At 41.2% G+C, this 19,270-nt stretch overlaps 1 protein-coding gene and 1 non-coding gene across 2 annotated transcripts; one reads left to right on the forward strand and one right to left on the reverse strand.

The window, feature by feature from the left end:
- Positions 1–1,056: 1,056 nt before the first annotated feature.
- Trnaq-uug (transfer RNA glutamine (anticodon UUG)) lies at positions 1,057–1,128 on the reverse strand. The gene has a single exon. It is a non-coding gene; the product is annotated as a tRNA-Gln (tRNA).
- Positions 1,129–12,351: 11,223 nt separating this feature from the next.
- LOC135100154 (uncharacterized) lies at positions 12,352–13,409 on the forward strand. Its single transcript, XM_064003121.1, has 2 exons — positions 12,352–12,487; positions 13,183–13,409. Exons 1-2 carry the CDS (start codon positions 12,352–12,354, stop codon positions 13,407–13,409), a joined length of 363 nt encoding a protein of 120 aa, XP_063859191.1.
- Positions 13,410–19,270: the final 5,861 nt, after the last annotated feature.

Consider the following 19,270-nt stretch of genomic DNA (forward strand, 5'->3'; position numbering starts at 1 on the left):
AAGAACAGAATGTACGCCCTCGTGAACGCTGGCTGCTGGATATTTTATTGTACCTAGTAAATTTAGCAATATTACGTGTCCCCCTTTGTTACTCGTTATCTTATTCTGGGGCCGTGGCGGCAGAGTGGTCAGCGCACAGAAGTGGCGATTTTCTTGCCGATGGTACACATACTCCAGCTTCAGCTTGGAGAGTGACGGCACCAGTGTATAAAGAAAAATGGTTTTGCGTCTGGAGGATTATATGTAATTGAAACTGTGTGTGTGTGTGTGTGTGTGTGTCTGTCTCTGTCTGTCTGTCTGTCTGTCTGTCTGTCTGTCTGTCTGTGTGTGCGTGTGGTTTGGTTATTTGTAGAGAATGAAGGACAGCAAACTAGTTAAGAGAATAATGTAGTCAGATGCGTGCGGTGAAAGGTTAAGAGGAAGGCCACGCCTGAAGAGGATGAGCTGTATGAAGAGAGAGAGGGAGGATGAGAAAGAGAAATGACTGTGCAGCAAGCAAGAGCGACTGTGCATGAAAGAGGTGAATGGAGAGCAACAGCAGTGATGAGTGCATGGAAATTATGCGATCTTGTCAGCTCCTGGGAGGATGTGGGTGAACGTGGCGGATCCTATTGGTGTATGGACACATCTGTTATGGTCTCAGGATCGGAGCATGTGAGAATAGTTTTGTTATGAAGGAACAGGGATAGACAAGAGCAACTCCACTTTCTCTTCCTAGTAACTTTCCCTTAGCCTCTCTCTCTCTCTCTCTCTCTCTCTCTCTCTCTCTCTCTCTCTCTCTCTCTCTCTCTCTCTCTCCATACAGGTGTTTCATTGGCCTTCTCACCATGTAGTCCATTTCCCCTCTCTTGTTATTCTTCTTCCTTTTCCGTTTATATTTTCTCCTCTCTTCGTTCTTAGTTTTCTTTATTCCCTCTCCATTTTTTATCTTATCTTCTTTATGCTCTCCTCCACCTCCTTTTCCTCCTCCTCCTCCATTTCCTTGCACCAATACGCGGAGACAGGAAAGCGACCATAAGAACAAAGGAACTCGGTCCGTTATTTAAAAGACTCGCCAGGTCCCACCGAGACTCGAACTCGGATCGCTGGATTCAAAGTCCAATGTGCTAACCATTACACCATGGGACCGCTGGTATTGCATGCTATTGCTTCATATCAAGAGGGGGAACTAACGTATGTATTTTCAACATGCAGGATTACGATAGATGGGATAAGAAAATAAGGGAAGCTGCAGCAAGCCAGTAGGTCATTCCTATCCATAAATTTATCTTTTTAAAATTCCCTATTGACTCGGCACTAATAGTCACTTACCACTGTGACTGAGAGCAATGCCTTCCCTTTTATATTATCTTCGACCCAGACTTATGAAGCTTGAACGTTCAAGTCTTCTTCAAAAAAATCAAAACCGGAAGGAGTCGCTCCTTCATGATTACGCCTTGATTTTACGTATCATGGTCTCGAATAAAGAATATTTTCCGAGTGGTTCTCCAGTATAAGATTTGTGTTTGTTACGTATTTCAGACAAAATACTGAAACGTAAGAGCAAGGAACCCAGGAACAGAATGTACGCCCTCGTGAACGTTGGTTGCTGTGTATTTTATTGTTCCTTGTAAATTTAGTAATATTACGTGTCCCCCTTCGTTACTCGTTATCTTATTCAGGAGCCGAGTGGTCAGTCTACTGCTAATAGGTGTGGCTGCATGTCTAGACATGTCTCAGTACATCAGGTGACCCAGGCAAAAGAAAAACTATGGTGTTATTGCGCGTCAGGCTTGATCTTGGTAGAGGTTAGATCCTACACTGGTTCGCTTGTCACTTCGATGCTCTCTTAGGGAACATCAGAGAATCGGGGCCAGTGGTTATTTCTGTTAATAATGAAAATTAATTTTATCTCAACATCACCCATACGAAGACCACTATATAGCATCACTCCGAGTAACAGCAACAACAACAACAACAACAACAACAACAACAACAACAACAACAACAACAAAGTAACTATAACTACAGCAACAAAACTATAGCTGCCGCCATCACCACTACCACCACAACAGCTATAAGCACCACTACCACCGCCACCGCTATAAGCACCACAGCCACCGCCACAGCTATAAGCACCACCACCATCATCCAGAGTTCATCAGGACTAACGAGCTGGATCACATTAGTCTTGATTTATTATTGCCAGCACCAAGCAGAGGAAGCACGGAAAGCGAGCTCTTACTTTAAGGTGGGTGGGGAGGAGGAGGAGGAGGAAGAAGAGGAAACGAAGAAATTAATAAATTGCCGCGTAGTGAGAGAAAAGCGAGGGACAGTTTCGTTTTGTTTTTCTCGGGAAGTGTTACCATAGTGTTTCTTTTTATCTCCCGCCATGCAAGGTAATGGTGTCTTTGTCTTGGAAAGTAAAAAAAAAAATAGTACTTTTGTCTCTCGGAAAGTAGAAAATGGAGCTTCTTTTTGTCTTCCAGTAAGAAAAGTAATAGTGCTTCTTTTGTTCCTCAGGAAGTCCCTCAGGAAGTCAATAGTGTTTTTTTTTTTTTTATACCCAGGATGTAAAGTTATGGTGCTTTTGTGTCTCCCAGGAAGTTTTAAGAAATAGTAATGCTTCTTTTACTTCTGGAGAAGTAAAAAAAAAGTGATTCTTTTATTCCTGAAAAAGTAAGGCAATAGTGCATCTTTTGTCTTTCAGCAAGTAAAAAATAGTTTTTTGCTCCACAAAATTAAATAGCATAGGAAAGTTGAAGAACGTTTTTTTTTCTGATGTTCTTCACATTAGTTGAGTAGTTATTGATAAATTGCTAATCTCTTTGTCCGTTACGCGTTGTTCCATGAAAGATTATTTTCTTGAGAAAATGTAATAATGTTACCTTTGATTCTTCGTAAGGAATAAAGTAAGAATGTTGTAAAGGATATATCACAAACGCAAATATTTTGTGGCGGGTAGTGTTCTGTCCATTGGTGGGTAAAACCTTCCAAGACATCATCAGGGCATTTCCGGAAAATATCACTGCGCTTGAACTTTCTTCTGCAACTTCAGAAGTGGAGTTACGGGTTACTAGCATGCCCGGCAGCGAAGGAGCGAAGAGAAGAATGTTAGAACCAAAAGAAAGTTGTATCATCACAAAAATAAAAAGGAGACTGTTGGAAGAAGGGAGAACTGGTCCCGGTATGAAGATGGCGACGCACCTCAGCGATGAGACACGATGGAATTTCTGCACCACAATCCACACGAGCTTTTGTAACCTGACCACTGGAATGGGAGGAGGAGAGCAATGTTGCACGCAGCATTCAGATACAGGAGTGAGTTTCTCCTGCACATATCCATGCATGATCGGTAGGGAGGGACGAAGGATGGAGGAAGGAACTGTTACGCATGCAAATGTGGGACCAACTTGGAGACGGGAAGAAATCTGGTAGTCTTCGTTTGTCTTGCGAGTGGCGGAGAGCGACGACTGAATGCTCAACGCCGTTCAGGTAACCATTGGTCTCAAGAGAAAGAGTGTGAAAGTGTGTGTGTGTGTGTGTGTGTCTGTATGTGTGTCTGTGTCTGTGTGTGTGTGTGTGTGTGTGTGTGTGTGTGTGTGTGTGTGTGTGTGTGTGTGTGTGTGTGTGTGTGTGTGTGTGTGTGTGTGTGTGTGTGTGTGTACAGTACTTTTCAACTTACTTTTTTTACAGCACTTTTCAACTTTCAAAGAAGACTTTAAAAATGTTCTCAGTTTTGTAATAATGTGCTGTTAGTCAACATTGTGTTTTGTTGCTATATTGTTGTTGTTAAATCAAAACGTTGTAAAGAGTATACAAAAGTCTACAGAATATACAGCGTACCCTTGACTGGCCTGCCTTCACGTAGAGCTTACCTGCATCCTGCTGACCCCAATACTCCACCACTTTACTCGGCCCCTCATGAAACTTTTTCAGCCACTAGAAAGTTTATGTTTTTTAAACTCCCACACACTGTTCGACCTTCACAGGCTCTTCCCGTCCCCTTCACTGGTTGTCTATTCCTACTTCAAACTCCTGATCCTTTCCTTGCGCGGCCCTCCTTCAGATACTTTTTATCCCTTACTTTTCAAACATTTTCTCCTTTATTTATGTTTCCTTCCTCCTTCACAGCCTTCCTCTTTTACAGCTCCATCACTCCCACACAGACATGGCCCTCGCAAATTCCCTGTTGCTTTCACACACGTCTCTCACCGCCACCCACACGTTTGCCTCATCACCCCACTGGGACCTCAGGCACTGAAATGGTCCCTCATACCAAAGTTTTTACAGAAATTTTACTCCCAACTAACGAAATTCTCCCTTGAACCTGGCATGCAATATGAAACAAGAAAACTTATCCTCGTGTAATAAAAAGTGTGGGAATGAAAAGGCTGATGTGAGAATCTGCTGAATATATCATAAGAAGAATCATTGTTAGTTCGAGGAGTAAAATATTCAAGTATATTTTTTTTTCTGTATTATGTCAGGAAGTGCACTCATAATTTAGTGATGACACCGTTACACTTGTTTCACGGAACCTTCACTCCAATACGAGATGCATGGATTTCTTACATCTTCTTGTTCCAAAGTATATTATTCACTCCTTGTCCTTTGTGTTTTATTAGTTTTATTTTATTTTGTTTCTTTATGTTGGAAGCTTTAAACGTTGCATTTCTTACCAGGTTTGAACGCCATGCATGAGAACGTCTGACATTGCAAAGGTCTGCGCTGGCGAACATTAAGGTTAACAGTAAAACTTGTGTTCCCAAGTACATCGAGAGAACATCAATATTTGACGTCCATACTTTTTGTCCGGATAAATTATTTTCCATTGCAACGATTGGTTTTATATTGCATCTGTGTGTGGGAGGGAGATGGATATGTGTGTGTGTGTGTGTGTGTGTGTGTGTGTGTGTGTGTGTGTGTGTGTGTGTGTGTGTGTGTGTGTGTGTGAGTGTACTCTTGTGAAAATAAAACAAGATACGAAAAGGTCAGCAATAATGCTAAAAAAAAAAAATAAATAAATAAATAAAAGTTTATATACATTTTTTTCTGAATAAAAATCGGACCTGGATAACAATTTTTTTTTAGAAAATGTGCGAAATACATAAAAAAAAAAAATGGAGCATTGGAAGCTGAGGCGGGGGCCGAGGATCAGTGTTTGAGAAAATCGAGTTGGAAAATTCAGAGCCAGTTAGTGAGCAAGTTGGAGCTGGTGCACGTGTATGTGTGTGTGTGTGTGTGTGTGTGTGTGTGTGTGTGTGTGTGTGTGTGTGTGTGTGTGTGTGTGTGTGTGTGCGTGCGCGTGCGTGCGTGCGTGTGCGTGTGTGTGTGTGTGGTGTGTGCATATTCGTGTGTGTGGATGTGTGAGTGTGTCTCATATAAACATCATATTAAGGTCAGAAGCGTTAAATACGAATAGGTATGAAAAAAAAGAAATAGCCTGAAAATATTTATTCGGCAAAAATCACGCTGAGTTTGAATTTTTGCACAATTCGTAAAAACATTCGTGAAAACCTTGCGAGCTGGCAATCGGAATGGAGTGGGGCGGGGACGGGACGGGCTTGGCGAGAAATTCCGGCCGGAACTTGGCCACTCAGGTAGGAATTAGTTAACTACATGGGAACTGGTGCACGTGTGAGAGAGAGAAAGAGAGAGAGAGAGAGAGAGAGAGAGAGAGAGAGAGAGAGAGAGAGAGAGAGAGAGAGAGAGAGAGAGAGAGAGAGAGAGAGAGAGAGAGAGAGAGAGAGAGAGAGAGAGAGAGAGAGAGAGAGAGAGAGAGAGAGAGAGAGAGAGAGAGAGAGTGAGAGTGAGAGCCTATGCTGAACGCTGCTAGGTGAAATCAGTGAAAGGAACGAAGTAGCTTGAAATTATAAAACTCTCTAATTATAGGAAAGAAAACTATAATTAGATTTTCAAGAACTTAGAAGCTCAACTCGAGTTAGCCGTGAGTGCCAGTACATACATACATACATACATACATACATACATACATACATATACATGCATACATACATATACAGGAATGCGGGAGTTTGATTTGAGCCAGCAAACACAAATCACAAGGATGCCGATCGGCCTTAAGTGATCACCTGAAGGCCAAAGGGAATTTACCGATTCGTGTTTGGTTGAAGTCCGCGAGGTAGACGAGACTTGATGCCTGTGTGTGTGTGTGTGTGTGTGTGTGTGTGTGTGTGTGTGTGTGTGTGTGTGTGTTCGTGACGTTACTGCTGCAGTATATCTAACCGCTGAACGAAAAAAGATGAAATACGAAAAAAAATATCAGAGTAATTCGGAGAGATTTATATGTAAGGGAAAAAATAACTGTATATGTAAAAAAAAAAAAAAACGTGTAAAGGACTCTGTTAATTGCAATGAAGAGAAACTAATGTGAATAAAAACAGTTAGGTAATTTAATACCTAAGTAGATGTGCTACTCAATTTTAAGTTATCAATTTGAGCCTAAACTGCTCTTCTAACCTTACCTGTGATATACTAACAAACGAAGCAAGGGTGCAGGCTACATATTATATTTATTTAAGGTGTACAGCCGCTAAGCGCACCTTTACTATCCCCTTGTTAAACTCAAAAGGTTGATTGAATGCAAAGGTTAAAAGCATCAAGTAAGAAACATACAACTTCAACGATTATTTCCACAGTATTCTAGATAAACCTGTGGCCAACTGAATGGTTGCACGGCTGTTCCTCTGCTACTGAGTGCTGGCTGTCACGACGCACGAATTTTCTGGAAAGTGTGTATCAGTGTGTGTGTGTGTGTGTGTGTGTGTGTGTTTGGGGAGGACCAGAATCTTTTATAATGTAATGCTGGTATACATAAACAACAGTATTGCGTCTGCTGCATTGTTAACTGTAAATCTGAGTGTGAGAATGAAGTAATGTTTTTCGATACACTCTTCATTTAGTCCTCACCGCTGCGGGCGTGAGATGATGAAGCTCGTCGCTGAGTGGATAGCACGACGCTGCGAGGCAGACTTTCCAGCTCATCGTTTGAATTGAACTCCCCAAACACGCTATCTTTTTATTCCTATTCTCTGGTGATAGTCTCTGCCGCTTAATACTTCAATGCCGCTTAATACTCCAATGTTTTTTTTTTTCTTTTCTTTTTTTGTTTTTTTTTTTAGAGTTCAGTAGAGTAGTCGTGGATCAGAGGTTTATATATATATATATATATAGAGAGAGAGAGAGAGAGAGAGAGAGAGAGAGAGAGAGAGAGAGAGAGAGAGAGAGAGAGAACAACGCTACTAAAGTTAATCTAGAAACTGCAGGCATTAATTAGAGAGCATGCTATGTAGTGAGCACCCCTCGCTTATGGAGGAAATGTTTAGATTAGTGTGAATGTTGGCATCTCGATTTCCCGAGTTTTTATTCTAGACTGCACATTGACAGTTTCATATTTGGAAAAAGTTGTGAACAGTGGTCGTGGTCATCATCTCAAGACAGGTTACTTGTTTCTTTAAGGAGTTTTAATATTTATAGGTTTCTCTTTATCAGCCCATATGAGTGTGTTGCAGGACAAAGTCATTGCGTGATAGGTAGGGTTCAGCCACATGCCGCGCCACCGTGGCTCAGTCTCAGCATGGCTGCCAGTGAGGGTGTCGGGCTAGTAAGCCACAGCTCAGCTCACGTCACGTCTAGCGTCAGTCATTACATTATATGAATATACAAACAAGGAATAATCATGATTACCATGACCAAGAAGAGAATGCATTTCATGGAATATGTCAGGCAAAGTTTGATGATTTTGCGTCTATTATGTTTTATGCTTCATGTTCTGCATATATATTTCGTTTGTACCTTTCACTATTGTAAAAGCCTTTTTTTTTCGTTTTGCTTGTAATTTTGAGAAAAAATTATATATATATATATATATATATATATATATATATATATATATATATATATATATATATATATATATATATATATATATATATATATATATATATATATATATATATATATATATATATACGAGTATATATATATATATATATATATATATATATATATATATATATATATATATATATATATATATATATATATATATATATATATATATATATATATATATATATATAATCAGATTACATTTTGTTAATTACCATAGTTTAGCATTATGAATATAAACCTCCGCGGTTTTTAAGTCAGCGATGCATCAGCAGGAAGGAGAGGCAGTTGAGAGGTGGCAGTATGCTCACCTCCGAAACAAAAGGGTACAAGTTGCCTGCCATGACCGATGCAAGATCTGTCGTACTAATTTCCTCAGTCTTTTGCGTCCTGCTTTGCTGCGTGCGAGTTCGGATTTCAGTGTCTGTTTATACAATACGTGCATGGAAGAACCACAGACTCCAAACTCGTACACAGGTAAAGCAACACGAACAACCTGTTACGTGCAATCTTTTTCTCTCTCTCTCTCTCTCTCTCTCTCTCTCTCTCTCTCCTCTCTCTCTCTCTCTCTCTCTCTCTCTCTCTCTCTCTCTCTCTCTCTCTCTCTCCTCTCTCTCTCTCTCTCCTTTTCTCCTCCTCCTTTTCCTTTTCCTTTTCCTTCTTCCTCTTCTTCATTGATCTCGTCGTCGGAACCAAATACCATTGATAATATGATTGTGTGTGTGTTTGTAAGAGAGAGAGAGAGAGAGAGAGAGAGAGAGAGAGAGAGAGAGAGAGAGAGAGAGAGAGAAACAGGTTCGTACTCAATTCTTTATATCAGTGTATCAGTATCAGTCATCCGCTGAGCCTCATAAAGCCTGCTCCTCACATTGACACACCGGCGAAATACATCATCGATGACCCTCCTCCTTCCCCTGCCCGAAACTGGCGTCCTCAGACCCGCTCCACTGAACCATTGCAGGCGGAAGGAAAGAGAGATAGAGGGAGGGAGAGGGAGGGGAGAAGGAGGGGAGGGAGGAAGAGCGAGAGAGAGAGAGAGAGAGAGAGAGAGAGAGAGAGAGAGAGAGAGAGAGAGAGAGGAGAGAGAGAGAGAGAGAGGAGAGAGAGAGAGAGAGATTCCTGCAGACGATCAGGGGCGGCTCATCTGACCTGACGGAAGACATTTGGGGCGTGACGGAGTCGGAGATCTGGCGGGATCCGAGGTGCCGTTGCAACTTAAGACTTTGATGTACGATTTGTCCATTAGGTACAAACTCGCAACATTTATATACATTTCCTTCGCCGACTGCACGTATACACATCTATATTTATTTTCTGATTCAGTTGAGTGGGACGTCTAGTCTTACCTCTCGAGGAAGTGGTTGATCTGAAATTTGAGATTCAACTTGGAGGAGAGTCCTCTGTTGCTCTTCGGTTTGTTAGGTATGAAGACTTGGGTATGGTGGGGTGGGGAGGAGTCCGTGGCGCGTGCTGTCTTGGGGAAAAGTGGATTGGAAGTTGAAGGCGCCTCCAGCCAGCGAGTGAGATGCTTCAAGGGGAACTTATGTGTTATTGCTCTCCGGGAAATGTTCGGGAATATTTCTCCAGTACGTATTGCATTCTTTGAGGAAATAATCTGAAGGCTTGATAGACCAGTTTCAATCTGCTGTTTTTCGTCTTCAGTTGCATATACCTTTACCGTCCATGTGTCTGTATCCAAGGTGGTATTTTTATTTATCCTTCGTCTGTCTGTCTGTCTGTCCTGTCTCGATGGCTGTCTCTCTCTGTCTGCTTTTCTGTCCGTCTCTCTAACTCTGGTTGTGTGTTTGTCTATTTATTTCCTGCGTCTTTAGTTGTCTGTTTATTAATTTCTGTCTATCTGTCTGTTTCTGTTATACTCTCTAGCTTATTGGCTGGCTGGCTGGTTGGCGCTCTCTCTCTCTCTCTCTCTCTCTCTCTCTCTCTCTCTCTCTCTCTCTCTCTCTCTCTCTCTCTCTCTCTCTCCTCTCTCTCTCTCTCTCTCTCTCTCTCTCTCTCTCTCTTCCTCCTCCTCCTCCTCCTCCTCCTCCTCCTCCTCCTCCTCCTCCTCCTCCTCCTCCTCCTCCCCCTCCTCCCCGTCCTCCTCCTCCTCCTCCAGGGAGACAGTCATGAAAAGTGACTCGATCACCGACTTAATTTCATGGACCAACATAAGCTTGCATCATTTTTCCCTGCTGCTCCAGCCTTTTGTGGTGTAGTGAATTAGAGTTTGCTGTCCTAATATTGACAAAGTTTTTCAAGTCGTGTACTGATATGCCTTGGGATGGCGGAGGAGGAGTGGAAGAAGAGAACGAAGAGGAAGAAGAAGAGGAGAACGACAACCAGGAAGATTAGAAGAAATTAATACAAGCGAGACATGGAAGACTCGATCAGAGGAGGAGGACGGACAAAAAAAAAAAAAAAAGGAGGAGAAGATAGACGAGTGGGAAGTAAAGGAGGTGGACATGAGCAGGTCACGTGGACATACATTGGCCTGAAGGAAGATGGAGCCGGACAGGAGGATCAGGAGGGACCGAGAGGAGTAACTTAAGATATAAGTTCGCCATTAAGGATGATGAAGCCAACGGGGAGGCGGGAGGAAGAGGTCGGGGGCGCCTACCCATGATATTGTTTAAGTTGACCTGACCTCCTCTGTAATCTGGACGGTAAACACGACAGGGCAAAAAGGGATCAAACACCATCATTACCGCGCCGGAGATTCATAGACGCCGTGTATAATGAGTAGGATCATGGGAGGGGCCGTGGAAATAGCGGGTTGAATGTCCACCTGCCCACCTGTAAAGAAAAAGAAGAAGCTTGTTATACCTGCACTAAAAGGAGTACCTGTGGGAAATTCAATACAGTTTTAGTCTCAAAAACATGATGGTGGGGGAGTATATTTTAGTACGTGGGAGGCGGGGAGACAGTACATGTTCATTTTGGAGGCCAGGTTTGGCTTACCAGTGTGTCTGGGTATGTGTGTGTGTGTGTGTGTGTGTGTGTGTGTGTGTGTGTGTGTGTGTGTGTGTGTGTGTGTGTGTGTGTGTGTTGTTTATCATTATTATCGTATTAATGATAATTATTATTACTCATTGTAGATAAAAATACTTTTTGGAATTACAAGCATAGAAAATCGCTGCATTTCATAGGTTTCAGACTGATTCGATATCTTTCATATCAATTAAAAAATGTCAGAATAAATATTGTGCAATTTAAACCAACAGTTAAAATAAATGGTTCTGAGTGTAGACTGCATATTTCTTTTTTATAGTTACCTTTGAAATGGTGAATAAATATATATAGTTTAAAAGAACATACACTGTCATAAATATATGAATGCAGCTTGTCGTGGCAGTGGTCGCGACACCGTTCAAGGGAGAGGCCAGGCTGCTGGGTACATGTGCACCTACACCTGTACAGCTGTCAGTACAGGCTGGCTCAAGGCAGCGAGGGGCGGGGCTGGTACAGGGTTCACTTATATAACATCAAAAGCAAGGAAGGGATAATTTATATTTAGGAATCAAGCGCAGCACGTCCCGTAGCAAGGTGAGGTGAGCACTTTGTTGTGAGCCTCGTTGGTGGCTGTTGTCCCTCCGCCGCTCACATTTCTTTACTAGCATTCAGAAATAATAATTAAATAAAACCTTGGTTATCCATTTCACAAACTGGCTGTATTCCAGCACATTAATGATTGCCTTTGTCCGTGTAGAATTAATATTCAGCCGAGGTTTTCATACTCTGTTTTCATTTCAATTTGCTGGAAAACATAGATTTCAAATATTTTTTTATGAAACCAAGGCGACAGGAAAACATGAATCAAACTTTCCACGCCTCCACCTCAATATTTTTTATTCATGTTTGTCCCAGCGTGCATGCAGGGGAGTGAACTTTTCCTTTATTTATTTGTGCTACGATGTAAAATTATTTAACTGCCGCCAGTCACAAGAGTTTATCCTTTGCTATATAACTATTTACTTTATAATAATAATAATAATGATAATAATAATAATAATAATAGTAATATAATAATAATAATAATAATAATAATAATAATAATAATAATAATAATAATAACAATAATAATAAACATTCATGCTTGTGGTTCTACGAGCAGGAAGGGATAAGGAAACAGGTGGAAAATAGCAGCCTGTGTATATAAAGATGAATAAACACACACACACACACACACACACACACACACACACAGAGAGAGAGAGAGAGAGAGAGAGAGAGAGAGAGAGAGAGAGAGAGAGAGAGAGAGAGAGAGAGAGAGAGAGAGAGAGAGAGAGAGAGAGAGACGTGCATAGATAGATCAATCGACAGATAGATAGATAGATGTGAGACATACAAAAACAGATACAGAAAGACAGTCGGAGCCAATAAAGCAGCGTTGTTGAGCTATTCGTGGAATTCTAGCTGCGCTCCCGTCAATATCTGAATCATTTTTGGCACGTCATCGAGATGTATCAGATCACCTCCACACATGTCATCCTCCTGACACGAACTCCGATCGACACAACACTGAGGTCCGGCATCCTGAAGCACCCTGCCAGCATTACGAAAATTACGCAAATTGTTGTCGCTGTGGAAGTTACAGGCAATAATAGTTAAATCTTGACACAAAACTAGATTTCATTATTTTCTTTATCGTTACAAAGTATATCAGACAGACAAACAAACAGACTCCTTCGTAATGAGTTGTTTCAGTTCGCAGTGGCACATACAGCGGGCAGCGCCAAAGAGGAGGGAAACATTGTACCAGTCTGGCCATGATGACATTGCCGCATCACAAATACTCTCATCCAAACTGAAATATGTAGTTATTGGACAAACACGTACTAAACAATGTACTTCCCCTCATTATGTGAAACGCAGCGTAGCTGAATTGTTTACTTCCACCTGATGCTGCTGTAGAAATACATGTAGTGTGACCAAGATAATAAGTGTTTCTTTGGGATTAAAACCATTTTCTGATAGACATGAATAGGATTCTTTTTCGTGTGTGTGTGTGTGTGTGTGTGTGTGTGTGTGTGTGTGTGTGTGTGTGTGTGTGTGTGTGTGTGTGTGCGCGCGCTTTTAGCCTTAAAATATCTGGGAGGTCCCTGGAATATCGAAGGTGGATCCAAATATTCGTATTTTTCAGAAATAAATATATCGCCTTAGATCCTGCCTTGCCTTACCTTCCTCACCCCCTCCAACCAGTCCCAACCCTGCCCCACCACCCAGACCAAGGCCCACCCCCGCCCCTCCTTCCAGTCTAAGCCCAACCCCCCTCCCCCCCACTCCTACCAGGCCCAACCCGCCCCTCCATCCAGACCAAGGCCCACCGCCGCCCTCCTCCCCGTCCAGGCCCAACCCCATCCCTCACCCCCCCCATCCCGATCAGCCCCAACCCGCCCCTCCTCCCCGACCAGGCCCAACCCCGTCCCTCATCCCCCGACCAGGCTCATCCCCGCCCTCCCCAACGACCAGGCTCCCCCGGACCACCTCCCCGATCAGTGACCCCTGGCCCCCAATAACCAACCAGCCCCAACCCCGCCCGCCGCCTCTACCCACTGCACCTGCTGCCGCTAAAATCCAAGGACCTCTAACTCAAAAAGAACTCTCCCTCTTCCTGCTCCTCCTCCTCCTCCTCCTCCTCCGTAATCGTGATCCATTTGCGAGTTCTAAGTTTAAGAAAGTCAGACGTTCATTCCACTGCCATTAGACCACATCCTCCGTGTGTGTATGTGTGTGTGTGTGTGTGTGTGTGTGTGTGTGTGTGTGTGTGTGTGTGTGTGCTGATTTTCTCTTCATTATACTAAGCATTTCCCGGCTATAATGAATAATACAAATCTGGTATTTCGTCTTGTGTCTTAGCTCTATAATCTTCACTTTCCATCCCTCGTCTCCTGCGCACACCCTCCTCTTGCCCTGTACTTTACGCCTCTCTTACTTTCGTTTCTTTACCTTCCTGCATCTTTCATCATAGACCCATCTCTCTCTCTCTCTCTCTCTCTCTCTCTCTCTCCTCTCTCTCTCTCTCTCTCTCTCTCTCTCTCTCTCTCTCTCTCTCTCTCTCTCGCAAAGGCATGTAAAGTAAGCAATAGTACGAAAAAAGAATTAATATATTTTCTTACTTGAGTTTCTTTGTGGACAAGAGTTATATTTTTGCCAGAGAGACATGTAATGACACTGAGGGTGAGTGAGCTTTCCCTGGACAAGGTTTCCACCACAAGGATGCAGGAGCCCGGAATGAGATTTTTATTTTTTTCCTTATTTCTTTTCGTGGCGTCTTTTCTGCCGGTGGAGCGGAACGAAAAGTATGTCGTTAGGGGAAAGGATAGCGGTACTATAAATAATGGTGTTCTTTGTTTTTTTTTTTTTTTATAGAATCTAATCGTCACTTTCCAGTAGACTGTCTTGGTTTCTTCACCGTCTCATTGCTATGGTATCTAGAGAATTTAATAAGGTAGTCCTGTGCAGTTTTAGGGTACAATTTTCAGTGACACCAGTGACGGAAATTGTCGTCGAGTAATTAAGATCTTTGAGTGCCTGTAGTTTTATCTGGCTAAGTAAAATTGTCTAGGATTGCTCAAATGAAGTAGTAACCGTCACAGTGTCAGCGGCGAATGGCCTAACATGCCTCGCATCTCCACCTGCCAGAGTAACTGTTCCTTTAGCCACACTGCTCACCACAAACTTTCCCTTCCGTGCCTCCTTCAGTTCTTTTGACCAACATTTAACATACACATAACTTAGCTACAGCACTCAGTGAACTTCCTCTCCTATGGCAAGGCCTTTCATACTTATCATCCAAGTACCATAATTACCCGGCGTTGCCAGGGTAAAATTTGGTTCTCCAAAGCACTGTTTATCACAATAAGTCAGTCGTTTGTTCGGCAAAACTATTAACCAAACAAAGTTTACTTTGGGATTCAACTCCAAGTTAACAATGAATGCTCCATTTATACCCCAGACCACTATAAAAAATCCAAGCTAACAATGAATGCTTGGCGCCACCATCAAAAATGGGTTACAGTATACCAGGCGCCACCATCAAGAATTGGGTTACGGTGACAGGTTTGCCTGAATAATCTAACAGAGGGTTGAAGTAGTTAGGGCATAGCCTATGTCACTCCCCCGCTTCAAGGGGAACCCCCTACCAAATTTCATCACAATCAGTTCACTGGTTTTTCCGTGAAAAGAGGACACACCCCACACACAGACAGATCGACAGGCAGTGTGTTTTATTATATAAGATGATTATTAGTCCCTTTTACAACGTCTGCTGAAGGAAGTTGGATGTGTTTTGTCATACTGAAACTTTTGGATTATCATGCTTGAATGTGTTTTTTGATGATAAAAGTGTATGCTTATCGTGTTATGACAGTTTGGAAATTCAGAAAGAGAGAGAGAGAGAGAGAGAGAGAGAGAGAGAGAGAGAGAGAGAGAGAGAGGAAGGGGGGTTGGTTTCATAATTTGCCCTTTAAGAAGTAATATTATTCGTAGCTTCATTAATCATTGATTTATGACTGGTGAGGTAGCCATTGTGTTTGTACAAGTGTGCGATCGATGGCTGAATGAAGTTTATTTTATTTCAGCATTTATAATTATCTTCAAGACTATCTAAAACTCTTTCACTTCCTGACTCTTTTTCATCGGTTTATACTCTTCACTCTTGTATCGGTATTAGGTTCCGCGGCCTGTTCTCTACTTGACATCCCAAACAGGAATAAATAACTTATTAGTGTGGCTGAGAGATTACTTTTGATGGAGAAAGATATTATTAGGAGGATAGACGTACATAATATGTCGCCTAAAGCCCCTCTCAAGTCTGGCATTGCCTGTGCCCTCATGTGTGAACACTCATATTACGTTGTTCATGTTCAGGTTTGTTTAATAAAACTCTGAAGAAGAGGCTGAGGTAAGGAAGCAATGATTCTGTTCAAGAACTTGTTCCCCAAGATCAAGATCTTTGATAAAAGATGTGAGTCTTGCACCAGGAGAGAACCTTTACCCAGCTGATGGGACATTTCTGCCACATCAAACAATCGGATTTGTTTAAGACTTATAAAATAGTGTCAAAGAATAACTCATTAGTATGAACTGACATCTTTATAGTGAGAGATATTGTTTTGTTTTGTTTTGTTTTTATTTAAGTTGCTAAACTAGATCGTCCTGAATAACCATCATTTTCTGTAGTGAGTACATTTAGTGTGTATTCTAGCAATAAATAGTGACATTTATTTTGAGTCAATGTGTCCATGTAATCAAATGTACAGTATCAATGCAAAATTGCTGAATATAAAATAATTTATTTCCTTCGATTATAACAAAAAAATTATCTTTAACTGTGGTATTGTTGTTAAACGACAGTTTTGTCGTTATTTTTACTCCCCACCAACAGATAATTCCTTAGAAAAGGTGCTAATTTTATTATTACATTCTGACCTTTAGAGAAGATGAACCTTACTGTCAGTCTTTCAAGTGTTCATCTCTTCAATTGCTGAGGTGTCAGCCAGACATTATTTTTGTTTTCGTTTCCTGATTGACGTATAAGGCAATTTGGAGTGAAGGATTCGTGTTGCAAAAATTTTTCTTTTCTCAAAGCTCCGATTTTCGTCGTCAGATTGACCAGTCTTAGACAGTTTTACTTTATTAATGCCTGCCTGTTGCAGAATTTTCATCCTGTTTTCTTTTTCATTACTTTTCAGATATTCATGAGCCCTAAATGTAGAAAACAACGATGGTGATCACCATCTAGACCCGTAATGTTTTCTACTCGATTTTCTTAAATGAGAGAGAGAGAGAGAGAGAGAGAGAGAGAGAGAGAGAGAGAGAGAGAGAGAGAGAATTTCTAGGTTCAGTACGTCTAACTTTGTGCATTTCATATGTCTTCAGCTTGTTCACTCCGTGGTTCACCAGGCAGGTGGTGGTGGTGATATTTTACTAATCCTCGCGTTGCATGTCACGACTTGAACTGCTAGGAACTTGTATCGCACGAATGCACCAATAACAGTTAGGAGCTGATCACAGCTCTGTAGTGTCACCTGTAGATTTGATCACTGGGAAGGAATGCAGAGGTGATGTCTTGTCATTATTGTTGTTGCATTTCGATCGCATGCAGAATGCAATGCAATCACTTTCATCTCTCTAACTATTCTGATCCCTTCGTGGACATAATTCTCTTATAAATGAGAAAGCGTGATAATGTTCATCCGATATATATATATATATATATATATATATATATATATATATATATATATATATATATATATATATATATATATATATATATATATATATATATATATATATATATATATATATATATATATATATTTTGAAACTGAAGTCTTGAAAAGTGTAGTTCAGGTGGCTTGAGACATTTCAAAGATGTTGGAGAGAAACCAGCAGTTTTAATATTTTGCCACACTTGTGTCCAACGCTCAAGGTCAAGGACGCGCAGGAATTGATCCCGCCTGGGAGCTGCCAGCCATCGTCCGTCAGTCCTGGGAGGTGTGTGAGGAGGGTATTAGTTTCCGTAATGCTAAGTGCATGAAGGGTTTTACATAACGAAGCTACATTTTTTTTTTTTTTTTTTTCAATCTCAGAAAACAAACAACTATTAGAATTTTTTTAGAAAATGCTTCAGAAAATATATTGCTACATTGTAAACTAATGTGTTGGCTGTAATAAACATATTTGACCTTGTCATACCTTGACAAAATACCCTGAAAGATGAAAATAATGAACAGAACTGTCGTTTGTCCCTCAGCGCCGTGCAGTCCTTTGACAGTCGTTTCTCTTGTTTGAAGTTGAGGTGTTTCGTAAGTACACTTGGTGAATGCGTGTGTCTGTGCAAATTGAGTAATAACTGTATTATTCTGTTAGAAAAGTTTATGAATATCTATTTGGCCACTTTCCGATCAGCAGAATATTATAGATATGATAGATATCATGCACTTGGTAGTTACAACAGAACATCAGTAAGTAATCCAGTAATCTCTAAAAGTATGAGGCCTCATATGTTGCTTTCTTATTTTTACTGAAACAAAATATTGGTAAAGTTATGATATTAAATATTTATTATACAAGAGCAATATTTTTTTCATAATGGCGACTGAGTTACTTTAATTCGAAGAGACCCTGAACGGATATGTTGCGGTGAGCACTTATGTCCACGTGTTAAATTAATTAGTTTGTGACTCAGATGGACTGAAGCAATTAGCGAAGCGTCATACGGACTCGCCCTGCTCCTCTAATTTTGCAATAGAAAACATAATTGTATATATTACATGATGGTCTTCCTATAATTGTTGTCGATATTGAAGTTATAAACCGAAGAATACAAGAGCTGATTTTTCTAAAAATTACTCATATTGATAGTTACTTAAGACGAACTCATACATTTAATAGAAGAAAGCTAATGCAATTTCGATATTTTTAAGAAATACCATCATAGACTGGCGAGGGTTGGTTATGCTGAAATAACAAAATAAACAATATCTGAACTTTATTCAGATAATATTCTAACTATAATTGTAACAGTATTTGTAAATAAAACTTTAGAATATTTTAGGATTTTACAGCAACACTTAGTAAGCAAAAGATATATATGCATAGTGATATATTTTGCATCAGAATTGCAGGCTTATAAATAATTGGAAGTCCCGCCACGCCTTATTTGATCAGGCAGATTTACTACTACCAATTTAGGGCTGAACATAAAAAATACGCATATAAATACGAGCAGCAAGGCAGAAGTTGTACAAGGGGGGTAGAATTGTGTATGACTGCAGCGTTCATTCACACTCCCTTCGTAACCCCTTTCCTTACCACTGCTCCCCACCTCTGATCTCACCCAACTCTTTATGCTCTGGCATTTCCTTTCGCTGCGTCTTCTTTCTAACAATCCCTTTCTTTCTGTTCACCTATCACCTACTTCCGGATGCAATTCTATTTTGCCCCTCCTCCCTCTTCTTTCCCTGCTCCGCTCCATCCCTTCCCCCCCTCCCCCGTACCCCCTGCCAGCTAACCCCTCGCGGTGAGTCAACAGTCGCCTTCACAAGTACAGGGAGTGATAAAGGTATGGATACATTCGCTTGTATGTCTGTGGGGTGTGTGTGTAGAGGAAGACGAGGAGGGGAGGTGGAGGTACGAGACAGCAAAGAGATAGAGATAGATAGCTCAAGGGAGAGAGAGTGGGGGGAGGCAGGATTTTTCCACTCACCCTGTGTCTTCGTGCCCGTCAATGCTTCTAAAAATAATGAAGATGTACTAAGGCTGGAACAAAACCACATCAGTCCTCTCCCTTCTTGTCATCATTTTCACTAAAGGTCTCTCTCTGATACGAAAATTTTAGAGTGATTCTCCACTTTAATGAGAAATTTAT

This window comes from Scylla paramamosain, chromosome 4 (assembly GCF_035594125.1).
Source record: "Scylla paramamosain isolate STU-SP2022 chromosome 4, ASM3559412v1, whole genome shotgun sequence".
Taxonomy (NCBI): Eukaryota; Metazoa; Arthropoda; class Malacostraca; order Decapoda; family Portunidae; genus Scylla; species Scylla paramamosain.

Excerpts from the sequence above, each read along its gene's own strand:
- LOC135100154 (XM_064003121.1), top strand. The coding sequence starts at position 12,352 with ATGTATCAGATCACCTCCACACATGTCATCCTCCTGACACGAACTCCG. Across the intron at positions 12,488-13,182 it reads TGTCGCTGTGGAAGTTACAG|GCCCAACCCGCCCCTCCATC; the intron begins GCAATAATAGTT and ends CACTCCTACCAG.